The sequence below is a fragment of the Lemur catta genome, chromosome 16 (genome assembly GCF_020740605.2).
Source record: "Lemur catta isolate mLemCat1 chromosome 16, mLemCat1.pri, whole genome shotgun sequence".
Lineage (NCBI taxonomy): Eukaryota > Metazoa > Chordata > Mammalia > Primates > Lemuridae > Lemur > Lemur catta.
In genome coordinates this window covers 18,868,103-18,881,561 of record NC_059143.1, presented here as the reverse complement: position 1 = coordinate 18,881,561, position 13,459 = coordinate 18,868,103, and the positions used below count along the sequence as shown (strand labels likewise).

At 42.8% G+C, this 13,459-nt stretch overlaps 1 protein-coding gene across 3 annotated transcripts in view; it reads left to right on the top strand.

Annotated features, from left to right (window-relative positions):
- KCTD1 (potassium channel tetramerization domain containing 1) overlaps nt 1-13,459 on the top strand; it is an 87,763-nt gene that overhangs the window by 57,411 nt on the left and 16,893 nt on the right. For all 3 annotated transcript variants that reach the window (XM_045527336.1, XM_045527337.1, XM_045527335.1), the window contains exon 3: nt 9,705-9,849. In XM_045527336.1, the coding sequence (XP_045383292.1) occupies nt 9,705-9,849 (145 nt within the window). The remainder of the gene's footprint in view (nt 1-9,704; nt 9,850-13,459) is intronic.

The window sequence follows — 13,459 nt, the reverse complement described above, 5'->3', positions numbered from 1 at the left end:
TAAAAAGCAGGGAAAACCCTAAACAGAAACTGTTTTAGCTGAAAATACTAAATTGTGCTTCCAAGGGAGGTTATGTTGATCTGATCCTGGACTGATTTTAGAAAAATAGCCATTTTCCCTAGAAATCACGTTCAATGAACTCTTGCTCAAACCAAAGAGCAAACCCAGGTGGTCTTCAAAGTTTTCTTTCAATGGAAGACGCACACCAGGATTTTCCATACAGTCAGGATTCTGTTTTGGCACAACACACATGATCTCCTGGGAATGCAAAGCTGTCAGCGTTTGCAGAGGCCATGCCAGGCGGGCACAGTGCTTTACCCGGGAGCGGTGAGGGAGCGGTGGGTCCGCGCCGGGCTCTGCAGTCTAGCTGCCGGATTGTGAATCTCGGCATCACCAGCTACCACCTGGCTGGGTGTCGCCACCTGTAAAGTGACAATAATAGTACCTACCTCGTGGAGGTGTCAAGACTCAATACCATGTCCTGCCCAGAGTGCACACTCAGTTAATGTAGAACTGACTAATGTAGGACGTATTATCCATTTATTCCTCATAAGAATTCTCTGAGCTAGGTATTGTCCCATTTCTCAGATAAAGACATCAAAACTCAAGCCAGGTTTCAAACCCAGGTGTATGGGTCTTAGAGCTGAACGTGCCAGGACGCTCCTAAGACATGGCAGAGGCGCCATGCCGAACGCTTGTGAATAATGGCGCCCTTACATGCCCTGCCCAGGTCGACGTTTTGAGAGACGGGTTCTTTGCTTGCTATGTCCCCTCTTCACCCATCATGTTCTTTCTTGTTTCCATGGACTCACTCTAGCTGAGCTCTCGGGCTTAAATTCCCTCTCCAAGCCCCTGTGCCCTTTCCCTGACTTCTAGTGATTCTTAAAACCTGCACAAGCGACGCCTCCTGCAGGAAGCCTTCCCTGCCTGCTCGGGGCCACTGATTCTCTCTCCTCTATCCTTCTGTGGCACTCAGTGGGACCGTATCATGCTCAGTGTAAGAGCCCCAGCAGAGCACTGGGAACGCGATACACATTCAGTAAATGTAGAAGTAAAAAGTCTACATATGGGCCGGGCGCGGTGGCTCACGCCTGTAATCCTAGCACTCTGGGAGGCTGAGGCGGGAGGCTCGTTTGAGCTCAGGAGTTCGAGACCAGCCTGAGCAAGAGTGAGACCCTTCTCTACTAAAAATAGAAAGAAATTATCTGGCCAACTAAAAATATATAGAAAAAAATTAGCCAGGCATGGTGGCGCATGCCTGTAGTCCCAGCTACTTGGGAGGCTGAGGCAGGAGGATTGCTGGAGCCCAGGAGTTTGAGGTTGTTGTGAGCTAGGCTGACACCACGGCACTCTACCCCAGGTAGAGCGAAGACTCTATCTCAAAAAAGAAAAAGTCTACTTATGTAAATTCTGGTGTTTTTATTTTTAAATCAGCTTCATTATAATAATGCATTTTTTTCGTAGTAAACAGTCAATGTAACTCTCCTCATTTTTAAAAAAGTTTAGCCAAAGAGTCAGGGGAAGGATTCATGAGATGACTGGAGGATTAGCAACCTCCTGAGTGGCGCTGAGCGACCCCTGAGCCATCAGTTCTGCCGTCAGGGACAGGTCTCCAAGACGCCGAGTTCCTGAGTTGTCATGGCACTCGTACTGTTTCTTACATTTTAAACTCGCCTTTCTTTTCTCTTCTATTTTCTTTAGTTCTATGTATCATTTAAGAAAATGATGCTGCCTCAGGGAACAGGTACTGGAAACATTACTTCCCCATAAGTAGATATAATTTGTTTTGTTTGTTTTTACTTAGACAGTATTTTCTCCCTTCCCTTAAATTACTTCTATCCATTTCCGTAACAAGCTCTGAATTAATTTTTGTCTGTGTTCATGAAATATAGATGAAATTTCTCCAGTCTGGGCATTTTTAAGAGTTATTCCTAGAATTTTTTGAACAGTTGCAATACTTGAAACAAATCAAATGCTGCTTGTGATAATTCAGACTTCTAAAACAATGAATTGACTGGTGGTATTTTTTGCATTTTACTAATATCGAGCATAGCATTCCCTTTTTAAAATGAAAAACTTTTTATTATGGAAATTTAAAAATATTTGCAAAAAACAGGGAGAATACAATGTTGAACCTCCACATTTCCGAAAGTTTCAGATATTAACCTAGCATTTCTCTTCTCTTGTCCCCAGTTTGTTCCCTTCCTGTCCCATCTCAGCAGAAAAGAGGCACAGGTATCCTTTGGTTGCAACACCATGTCCTCCATCCAGGTCTCCTTCCTTCCCTGCTGTTCTGAGTCCGGGTTGCACCTGTGCATGCACATGCAACTGTGCACACCCACCCAGCACTCTACCCGGGCTTTACCTATCTTAGGTTTCACATATCAGGACAAAAACTTGGGAATCCAGGTTTGTAGACATAAAAAAGTATGAAGCTACACGTGCTTCTGAAAACAAAATGGTTCAACAGAAAAGTACTCTTTAAATCGGATTTTTTTTTTAAGTAATGTCCCACTGAGTAGTGGACTCAGCAGATTGTTTTTCTATTTTGCTGCCTCTATGCTTTTCCAGTTTTTAGCAGTAGGTAGTATCATTTTTATACTTTAAAAATATCTCCAACAGCTAAAGAGAGAACTTGTGAGTTGCCTCTGAATCCCTTAGCCAGCAAAATAAACCTGGACCAGAAACTCAATGAAACCTTTTCCTCAAGTCCAAACCATATGTGCCATGACTTGGGGGCCCAGAGGTAGAGAAAAACAGGCATTTCTTGGCAAAGAAGAGCTAAGCGGGTAAAAAGGACCAGCAGGTGGTGTCCTGCCCTCTTCTCACCCTCATCCCTTGGTCCGTCAGTCTTTGCAGTTCATTCCTCAGCCCCACCACCCCGCAGGGTCTTCCCCACCCTCTCACCTGCAGCTGAGCCCTCTCTCTGGAGTCACTATGCCAGGGCCACCCCGGAGAGTTGAGAGGACTAATGCCCGCCTCCCAGGAAACAAGGCCTGGTGTCATGTTACATGCCATGGTGCGTGAGGTGACATGGGGTGCACCAGACAGCACAGCGTGGAGAGGATGGGGTGTATGGAGCCGGAAGACAGCCTTGGGAGGGTTGCAAACCTCTTCAAGCTGAATTCCCTTAGCCATTAAGTGACAAATCCCATAGGAGTTTGTCAGGATCTATGTAGGGACATAGTACATAATGGAACAAGAGCTGCAAGGTACGTGGAGGTGGAACCTCATGTTGACTACTATTCCCAGAGGACATTTTCATTGCCCTGAGAGTTCTTATTTTCCCATCCCTTCTTCTGCTCCTTCACAATTACACCAACAGTTTGAAAGTAACCTCAGAAGTCTCGGGGTGTTTCGGTCTGGTTCAGCGTAGGGTATCTTCTCAGTATACCAGTGCTTTCCCTGAATTCAACTAGACAACGCCCCAGAGCCTCAACTTTTTGTAGCCCAGCTACTAAGTAAATTAACTTCCTTACAAAATTGATAATAACCAAACCTTCTTGAGACGGTATCTAACATTAGCAAGCTCTATGGAAATATAACAATTGTATATTTCCCAATGGAAGTTGTTCAAATTTTTTTTTGTTTAATTATAAATGAAAAGGTAGCACATTTAGTGGTCAAGAAGACAGGATTCAGAGTCAGACCTAGGTTGGAAGCCAGGCTCCATCATTTCAGAGCTGTGCTCCCTTGGCCAAGTGACTTACACTCTAGGCTAGTTTCCTCCCCTGTGAAATGAGAGTGAGGAAGGCCACTTCCCAGGATCGTTGCAAAGATTAAATGAGATAAAACCCAAACAGCCAGCTCACTCTTTGGCACAAAATACTATTCAATAAGTAGTAACTAGCATTGGAGCAGTTGTCCTCCACGGACTTGAATGTGACCATTCTCTGCCCATCACCCCAGGGGCAGCCCACGGTGGGGTTGACAGCCAGCTCTGTGTCTCACCAGCTGTGCATCCTGAGCATTCTATGTTTGGGACTCTGCTTCTCCATTCGTAAAATGGGATGCTGAACTTGGTCATCCTGGAAATCCTTCACTGTTTAAGAAAGACTGCTGTGACAACTCAAAGTGATAGAAGGACGAACCGAAAGCATCTTTAGTCTCTCTGCTCATCCCCCTTTGTACTGATTCTCAACTCAGTTGAGACAAACTTGGGGAGCTTTAAAAAAAATACAGATGCCTGGGCCTCCCTCCCCACCAATCACATCAGAATGTTTGGGGGTGGGGCCTGGCATCAGTATTTTTTTAAAAGCCCCCCAGGTGATTCCGCTGTGCAACTGGGGTTTTGAGCCACTGCACTGTGCAAGTGACATAGTCAAAAGCAAAGCAAAGGAGATGGGATTTGGATAAGCCAGACGCTGCGTCTGTGGGGAGATGACAATTTCAGATACGGCATCTCGATTCTGTCTCACTTCTAAATTTGCTCTTTTACTTACTGTCCCTGAGAGCACAGCCTGACATCAGTCCCCATCGCCCTTGAGACCAAGTCTAAACTCCTTGACCCGGCTTCCGATCTGGCTTCTGCTGCTCCGGCCTCGTTTTTCTGCCAGCCTGACTCTCTGCCCCAGTGGAGAGGAATCATGTGGCAGGCTTTTTCTGGCTGTGAGCCTTCATATCTTCCCCACCCTTCTCCTGGCTTACCTAACCTCACCTCCCGCCCCTGTACTTGGCCAACTTCTCTTTGTCCTTCAGGTCTCCGATGAGCTTGCTCTCTTCCCTGCCAGCCCCACTTTGAGTTAGGTGACTCAGGGCACCTCCTGTGTACCTCATAGCCCACTCTATACACCCAGTGACACGCTTGATCACACTGCACTTGACCTGCCCTCCCGGCCCCACGCATGGTTGAATTCCACAAAAGCAAGGACTGCATCCCCTGTTTCTGGCGTAGTGAGGCTCTGCGATTATTGGTGGAAAGAATGAATGAATAACTGAATGATTACACAAGAAAGAAGGAAAGAGAAATTCTTAAGGAATTGAGTCACGGTAAATTAGAGAAACCAGGTCCTATAAATAGAATGGATACCCAAGACAAAATTCTTAATGAATGATTCACACTAAGCCAGGTAGATCAGATCTTTGCCCAATACTCTCTTTCACTTAAGATCATTCTTTAATGCACAGCGTGTACAGCACAGTGTACCAGGAAGAGGGGAGCCATGGCCGGGAACCAGAGTCACTTCCCACCAAAAGGAGCTTGGATTTCCTCCGGGATGAGGTTCAACATTATTTATTCCATAAACAAGAGTAATCAACAGAATGCTCACATTTAAAAAGCAAGAAAGAAGAATACACTTCAGAATCTATTGTTTTTGGTGAATCTTTAGTGAACATATTTTTAGTGAACTTTATAATCCTATTAGTTTATGAAATATTTACAGATAAAATGATGTAATGTTTGAGATTTACTTCAAAAACTCCCAGTGGAGCCGGGCGCGGTGGCTCACGCCTGTAATCCTAGCCCTCTGGGAGGCCGAGGCGGGTGGATCACTCGAGTTCAGGAGTTCAAGACCAGCCTGAGCGAGACCCCGTCTCTACTAAAAATAGAAATAAAATTATCTGGCCAACTAAAATATATATAGAAAAAATTAGCCGGGCATGGTGGCGCATGCTTGTAATCCCAGCTACTCGGGAGGCTGAGGCAGTAGGATCGCTTAAAGCCCAGGAGTTTGAGGTTGCTGTGAGCTAGGCTGATGCCACGGCACTCACTCTAGCCTGGGCAACAAAGTGAGACTCTGTCTCAAAAAAAAAAAAAAAAAACTCCCAGTGGGGTAGAGTGAGGCATAGAGGTCGAGGTGAAACAAAATTGGCCAAGAGTCGATAGCTTTTGAATCTGGGTGACAGTCATATGGGGGTTCATTATATTATTTTCTCTGCTTTAGCTTAAGTTTAAAATGGTTCAAAATGTTTTCTTAAAAGCATAGCAAATATTTATTAAAACGTTAATGGTTATTCTTTAAAAACATCTAAGACATTGTGGAAGGAGGTCTTTCTCAGCATTGCCACTTGAGCCAATGAATGTAGAAAAAACAAAAACAAAAACCAGCCATACATCATCCGGAGCCAGCTTGGTCTTGGTCAGTTGGAAAACAGGAATGTTCTCCAAGTTAGTAAACTGTAATCAGTTCCACATAGTTTTCAGTCACCAGCGTTTACAAATCGCAGCAGTTTGATTTGTAACTCCATTCACATGTCCACAAGAAATATGGCCTAGGTCGATTTTCCCCCTTGTTTGCTTGGCCAAACAATACGTTTCCATCGCACCATCAGCCCCATCTCAAAAACCACCCAGGGACGCCATTTTATGACCATTGGCACCAAACTCCCCTTCTGCATTGTTTTCACAACTCAAACGTTCCTCCTTTTAAAGTTGGCAGAAAGCAGCATCACTGTTTCTTTTTATGACTCCCAACGTTAGTAGCTTCAAATAAGGAGCCTCTTGACTCCTTTCGCCTCAGGCGGGAGTGGGCCTCTGTGGCCCACGTGCCCTTGCTCTCCGGGCTGGAGTGGCTGGGCCACCAGGAGCCTGGGGCGTGCTGACCGCTGGCTGGGGGTCCTCTCATGCCTGGCAGAGGGCAGCCCTTCCTCAGCTTCTCATCTCCTTTGGTCTTGATAGATTCTGCCAGGAGATTTCCACCTCTTCCCCCCTGCCTTGCCCACTGCTGCAGCCACCTCTAGGTCACACGCCCACCGGGCTGGCTTTTCTAGTGCTAGGCCTGGGTTCAGATTTCCCGCCTGCTCTTTCCTTTGCAGCTTTTTTCTATTCCACCTAAATGGGAAGTGAAGATGCATCCATGCTCAATGTCTTGTATCCGCCAGAGGCCGTTTGTGGTTTTGTTCTTACTTTTGTGCATCCTAAAAACCCTTTAAATGACACGACCCTCGTTTTCTTTTAAAAGGTCTATATGCAATACGCATCTGCCAGGATTGCTCCTTTTTCTTCTTAAATCCTGTTAGTGCCTGCAGTCTTCTAAGAGCAGCTTTCGTAGGCATCTTTGTTGGCTGGCTTGGAATACCGTCTGTTGCTGGGCACTTTCTGAGCTCACCATAACCACGTTAAATGTTCTCATCGACCCTGAGAAAAAGTTAGGGTTATTTTATAAAACAAAGTGAGACTTAATTTTTAAAAAGAAACGGAGACAGAGAAGTCGATTCATCCAGATTCCAGCTAGAAACTGGCCAAGCCTCGTTCTCATTCCACACTCTTCATTCCTGATTCCTTCACTCATTCACTCGGTATAGGTTTATCAGTCACTCATTCTGTGCCAGTGTACATCCAAGACGAGACTTGAAAACGAGCATTTATCTAAGCCTAAAAAGCGTAGGATTTATTTAAGAATAAAATACCAACTTTCCATCTCTGTTTCCTAAAGTGACTTAAGATTATGGATACTGATTTATTTCAGGCCACAAAAATAATCAGGATAGGTGCTTGGATTTCACTGTAAAGTTCTTGCTCAACAAATATGATAGGCCTGGTGCGGTGGCTCATGCCTGTAATCCTAGCACTCTGGGAGGCCGAGGCGGGTGGATCGTTTGAGCTCAGGAGTTCAAGACCAGCCTGAGCAAGAGCGAGACCCCGTCTCTACTAAAAATAGAAAGAAATTATATGGACAGCTAAAAATATATATAGAAAAATTCGCCGGGCATGGTGGTGCATGCCTGTAGTCCCAGCTACTCGGGAGGCTGAGGCAGGAAGATTGCTTGAGCCCAGGAGTTTGAAGTTGCTGTGAGCTAGGTGATGCCATGGCACTCTAGCCCGAGCAACAGAGTGAGACTCCATCTCAAAAAAAAAAAAAAAAAAAAAAACCACAAATATGATAGACATAAAAACTCGAGACCAAAAACTTGCATTCAGTAGGGGTAATTCTGTTCATTCCAGTCGTTGTCAGGAAGGCCCCTGTGGGATCAGACAGACCGTGCACAAATCCCCCAATGCTACTTAACTAGTTGGGCAAGTTACTCATCTCTTCGAGTCTGTTTCTTCATCTTTAAAATGAGGATAATGGCTTTGTTACATTTACAAAGTGCTGAGGATAGTGCAAGGCATTTGGAAAGCACTTAATTAATATAGCTCCCTTTTCTTCCCTGTCAACTCTAAATTTATCATGTTATTAACAGTGGAGGGTAAAAAGTTTTAATAATAGGCAAACAAGTCTCATACTTTCCCATCCTGCTGTCCTGGAAACACTACAAGTAAGAGACTACGCGTATTTTAGTTTCAAGCCTACCATTTGATTAATGTGTCAATGAGAAAGGCATGACTAGGTGGCAGGCAGTGAGGGATCCCAGGATGGTTGTAACCCACACCCCGGATAATCGCTGTCAATTCATGGAAAGTTGAACAAAAACACTAGCCCAGAAACATGTATTGGGTTTTAGGAGCATAACTCCTACCACAATTAGTTGCTTTCTTCTTTGCATTTACTACCTTGTGATAGGACATGAATTTTTAATTATCTTTAACAGAAATTCACATGCTGTTCTTTTTTGGGAAGGAGTGAAGCAGCTTTCCTACTCGTTTGTTGTATTTTAAAGGAGGTGAAATTATTATTGATTTACTATTACACCTGTCCCATTTCAATATGTTTAGAAAATGTATGATTTTCCAAATCATCTTCAAAGCAACAGAAGGATGTTCCAGATCAGAGGTAGACTTGTTATGAGATCAGCAAAAGCTTCCCATTAAAAAAAAATGGAGCCATTTGCCTGTCTACACTGTTAGTGAAAAGTAAAATGCATCTTTTGCTACAGGAAGTGATTTCTGGTGTGTAAATTCTACTTTCTGATATGTTTATGTGTCACTGGGCAGCCCTCCACTTGTTTATAGCATAGATATGATCACTTTCTATTAACTAAGTACTGTGTATACTAACATTGGCAGGTTCAGCCTTCCTTAGTGGGAGAGATGATGGATGCCAAATGCTTTAACTGTAGCACCCTGTACAGATGTTGACTCTAAACATCGGGAAAGCATTAGGGATCCCTGTTTTTAAAAATTACCCATAGCCACTCACATCCCAGAACTAGACTATAGTTTGGGGGGTGGGGGGTGGCCAAATATTTATTTTTTTGGTAGTAATGCCTGGCTGTTAAAAGTGCCTTTTGCTGAGACTTAAGAAACTGGACTGTATATAGTTAATGGAAAACATATTCTCCTAGATGAGTGATATTTTAAATTATTCTTTTTTATAATTAAATGTAGATGTGAGCATGTAGGCATTGCTTTATTTGTAGACAGTTTGGGATTCATGGGTGGGAATAAGTCAGAAAACAGATTTCTTGAAAACAAAATTGCTGTTTTAGTAGAATCTGTTTAAAAGACACTTTGGAGCAAAATAACGTTTTTTAAGTAGCAGAGAAGGTTGTTTTAAGTAACGCAGAGGGAAAGACATGCTCTTCCATGACAGTGACAGCACTTAGCCATGATCATCATGTCAGGCACATTTTCTTTGCAGGTGAAAGACAGTGAATAAAAGAATTTACCTAAAAGCCTGGGACTATTTTGAATTGTCTGATCCTGAGATATTTATCAAGCAGGGACCAACACTTCTCAGAAATCCATAACTGCTTAATGGGTGTTTTCCTGACTACCATCTTCGAAAGCGCTACCTTGTCAGAAACACAAAACCGTAGCTCTTAGTCTTAGTGGCCAAACAATTGATCTAATTGTCTTCACTGTTCCCTCTTTTCTATCACAGAATCGGAAGACTTTTTGATGGTACAGAACCCATTGTTTTGGACAGTCTCAAACAGCACTATTTCATTGACAGAGATGGACAGATGTTCAGATATATCTTGAATTTTCTACGAACATCAAAACTCCTCATTCCTGATGATTTCAAGGTGAGGGATCCACCTGCAATTGCCAATAGCATAAATATGTGATTCGTTTTGATGTGCTCCAAAAAGTATTTCTAGCTCTACGTTTTTAACATATACCAACTCTAGTGGTACCAGAAGTCTCTTTGACATGGTTATATTGTCTTCATGAAATAGCGGGTACGGTCATTAAACATGACCAAACAGGATTGCTTTTTATTTAAAGAATTCAGTTACAATTCATTTGAATTAATTGAAAAGAAGTTGATTAAATTCAAAGCTCATTTCTGGTAAGTCTTAGAGAGCTAGAGAATCAGAAAAAAACCTCCTTAGCTTAACGAAAGACTTTTTCTCCCAGAAGTCTATAGCAGACATGATCAGTAAAATTTTAGAATTGTTCCTTTCAGAGTTAGTAACGAGTATCACACTGAGATAGTCCCACCTTGTACTGGTAGCTCTTGGCAATGGAGTTAGACAAGGAGAACAAACAGAAACCGTTAATATTTAAAGGGAATATATGAAAATGTAATTTTTGCAGCTGATAGTGTTTCTCCAAATAAAAGAGTCTAAAGAATCAACTAAATACTATTAGAACTAATAAAGAGTTCATTAAAGCAGCTAAATTCAGGATCAGTATATTATTCTCAATAGCTTTTTTATAGAATAACAAGAGCCAATCATAAGATAGAATAGAAAAATATACCACAACAAAGATTATGACACTTAGGAATAAAACCAATGAGAAATATGCAAAACTTGATTAAGAAAACCACAGGCCAGGCGTGGTGGCTCACGCCTGTAATCCTAGCACTCTGGGAGGTTGAGGCGGGAGGATCACTTGAGGTCAGGAGTTCGAGACCAGCCTGAGCAAGAGCGAGGCCCAGTCTCTACTAAAAAAATAGAAAGAAATTATCTGGACAACTAAAAATATATGGAAAAAATTAGCCGGGCATGGTGGCTCATGCCTGTAGTCCCAGCTACTCGGGAGGCTGAGGCAGAAGGATCACTTGAGCCCAGGAGTTTGAGGTTGCTGTGAGCTAGGCCGACACCACGGCACTCTAGCCAGGGCAACAGAGTGAGACTCTGTCTTTAAAAAAAAAGAAAACCACAAATCTCCATGTGCAAGTTATAAAAGAAGAGTTGAATAGATAAAGGAGCATTCTCTGTTCCTGAATGGGAAGCCTCAATATTGTGAAGGTGTCAGATTACTCTACACATTCAGTGCAAACCCATTTAAGTAACAGATTTTTTTCAAAATGAAATTTGACCCATTTGTAAAGTTTGTGTAGGAGAAAAAAAAAGTAAGAATAACTAAAAAAATGATTGCGGGTCATAGTGGTGGTAAAGGCGGGTGATGGTGGACATGCCCTACCAGCATCCAAACATACCACAGAGCTGTAGTGATTAAGTGCAATTCTGTCAGGGCTGAAATATACAAACAGGTCAATGAAGAATAGGGGCCAGAGACAGATGCCTGTGCACATAGGAACTGGGTATGTTATAAAGGTGGCATTTCAGATCAGTGGGAAGAGAAAGGAACGTCAGTAATTGGCACGGAGACAACTGGGGAAATTGTAAAGCCAGAGCCCTATCTCACATCATAAATTCATAAAAATTCCAGAAATAAATATTAAAACCTACATCTCTGAAACTATTAGAAAAAATACAAAGGAATTTCTAAAAGTATAATTTCCAGGCAGAAAGGGCCTATCGAAGCAAGACTCATTACCCAGAAAGCATCCTTTTTTTAAAAAATGGTTGGATTAAAAATATTATATACAAGTAAAAGGCAAGTATCAGACTTGAAGAAATATTTGCAACAAAAGATTAATATCCACCTTAAAAGAGCTCCTAAATATCTATAAGAAACATACCAACAACTCAGTGGAAAACATTTATAATTTTTGGAAAAATTTTCCAAAAGAAAAAAATAGAAATTCCCAAAAGCATTTGAAAAGACATTCAATCCCCCTAGTATCAAAGAAACAAAACCAAAATAAGATACTCCTTTTTATCCATTAGACTGGCAAAAACTAAAAAGATTGATAATATACAGTGTTAGGGAATACACAGTGTGGTTGGGAGTAAAAATCATGAACGTTTTTGGAGGCCAGTTCAGCAGTAGCTATTAAAATTTCAAATATGCATACTCCTTGATCTAGCACTCATATATGTATTAATTTACCTTCTAGAAATATTCACATAAATACGTAGAGATATACGTATGTCGAGCATTTATTGTAGTCATGTTTATAATAGTGAAAACTGGACACAACTAGAAGAGAAAGTTCAACAATTGGCACATGGTCACCATATTATAGAATATCCATACCATGGAATAGTTTAGGATTGTGGTAGGTTTGTATCTATGGATGTGGGGAGAAGGGATCACCAAAATTTTATTTTTTGAAAATACTAAGTTGCACAATTATATGTATGGTATATTCCTAATTATGTGAAAAATCATGTATATGTGCATGTACAAATGCATAGGAAAAGATCTAGAAGAGTAGAACTGAAATTAATAAGGGGTTCAGGGGCCTCTTATCCATTCTTTCCTTCAGGATTTAGATCAATGGGGCATATGCCAGGGGTTATTAGGCAGTGGAAAAGGGAGTACAGAAGAGTTGCATCATGTGCACATTTGTTTGACATGAAAACAACTGTATGCATTTGGCAAGAAAATGAGAGAGAGAGAAGTAACTGCAGCCGGCGGGTGCACCTCCCCTCAGCCCTGGAATGAGCCCGGGGAAGGTGCTGGAGCTCTCTGCTCCCCAGCCAAGGGCAGCTGCCAGGGTTCTCTCAAGGGTGTGCGTCTCGCCACGCTGAGCGCGATTCCAGGGTCTGAAGACACATGGCCTTGGCTTGGGAACGTGGCTTCTAAGTGCAAGTCAGCAGCTGCATCAGTGATAGTCTCTTCCAGCTCAGGAAGGGAAGCATATTGAGAAGCTATTTCTAATACGGTGCCTTCCCAAAGGATTTTCCAGGGTAATTTTTCAATGTGCCGTTCTTTCTTTGCATGCCAACTTTTGAGTCTCTTTCCTGCATTTTTCTTCATACCACTTTATTAATTTGAGGAAGGATTTTTATCCGGGGCTTTCAGATTATAGGTGGATAAGAGAACACCGGTGCAGGCCGAAGGCTGAAGTAAGGTCTCTACCTCCAGCCCTCAGTCTGAACTTGGACGTGACCATGGAGGGAGCTGACTGGGTTAAGCATCAGCCCGAGTCCATTTGGTCACCGCCGACAGGTTGCACAGTTGCAGAGAGCAGACCCCCCTCCCACACCAGCTGCAGGAGGGACAGAGAGCGAGGGAGAGAGCCCCACACGGAGACAGGAAAAGGGCTGAGTCCCTGCTGGAGCCACAGACTCCAGCAGTGACTGGTCACTAGTCCACCCTGGCACCACCAATATCAGGAGCCCCTAGTCACATCTGGACTTGCGCGTGTGGGAGAGCAAGTGAGCCCCTGGGGGGGTGGGGGGACCTAAAGCGTGATTGCTGGGGAGGGGCTGAGATTTCTTACTCTCGTATTTTCCTAAAGGGAAAGCAGTAGAATTAGGAAAAGAGTGAGGAAAGATTTTTCACTTTTAGTTCTATATATTTTAGTCTAAATTTTATTATTATTTTTTTTTT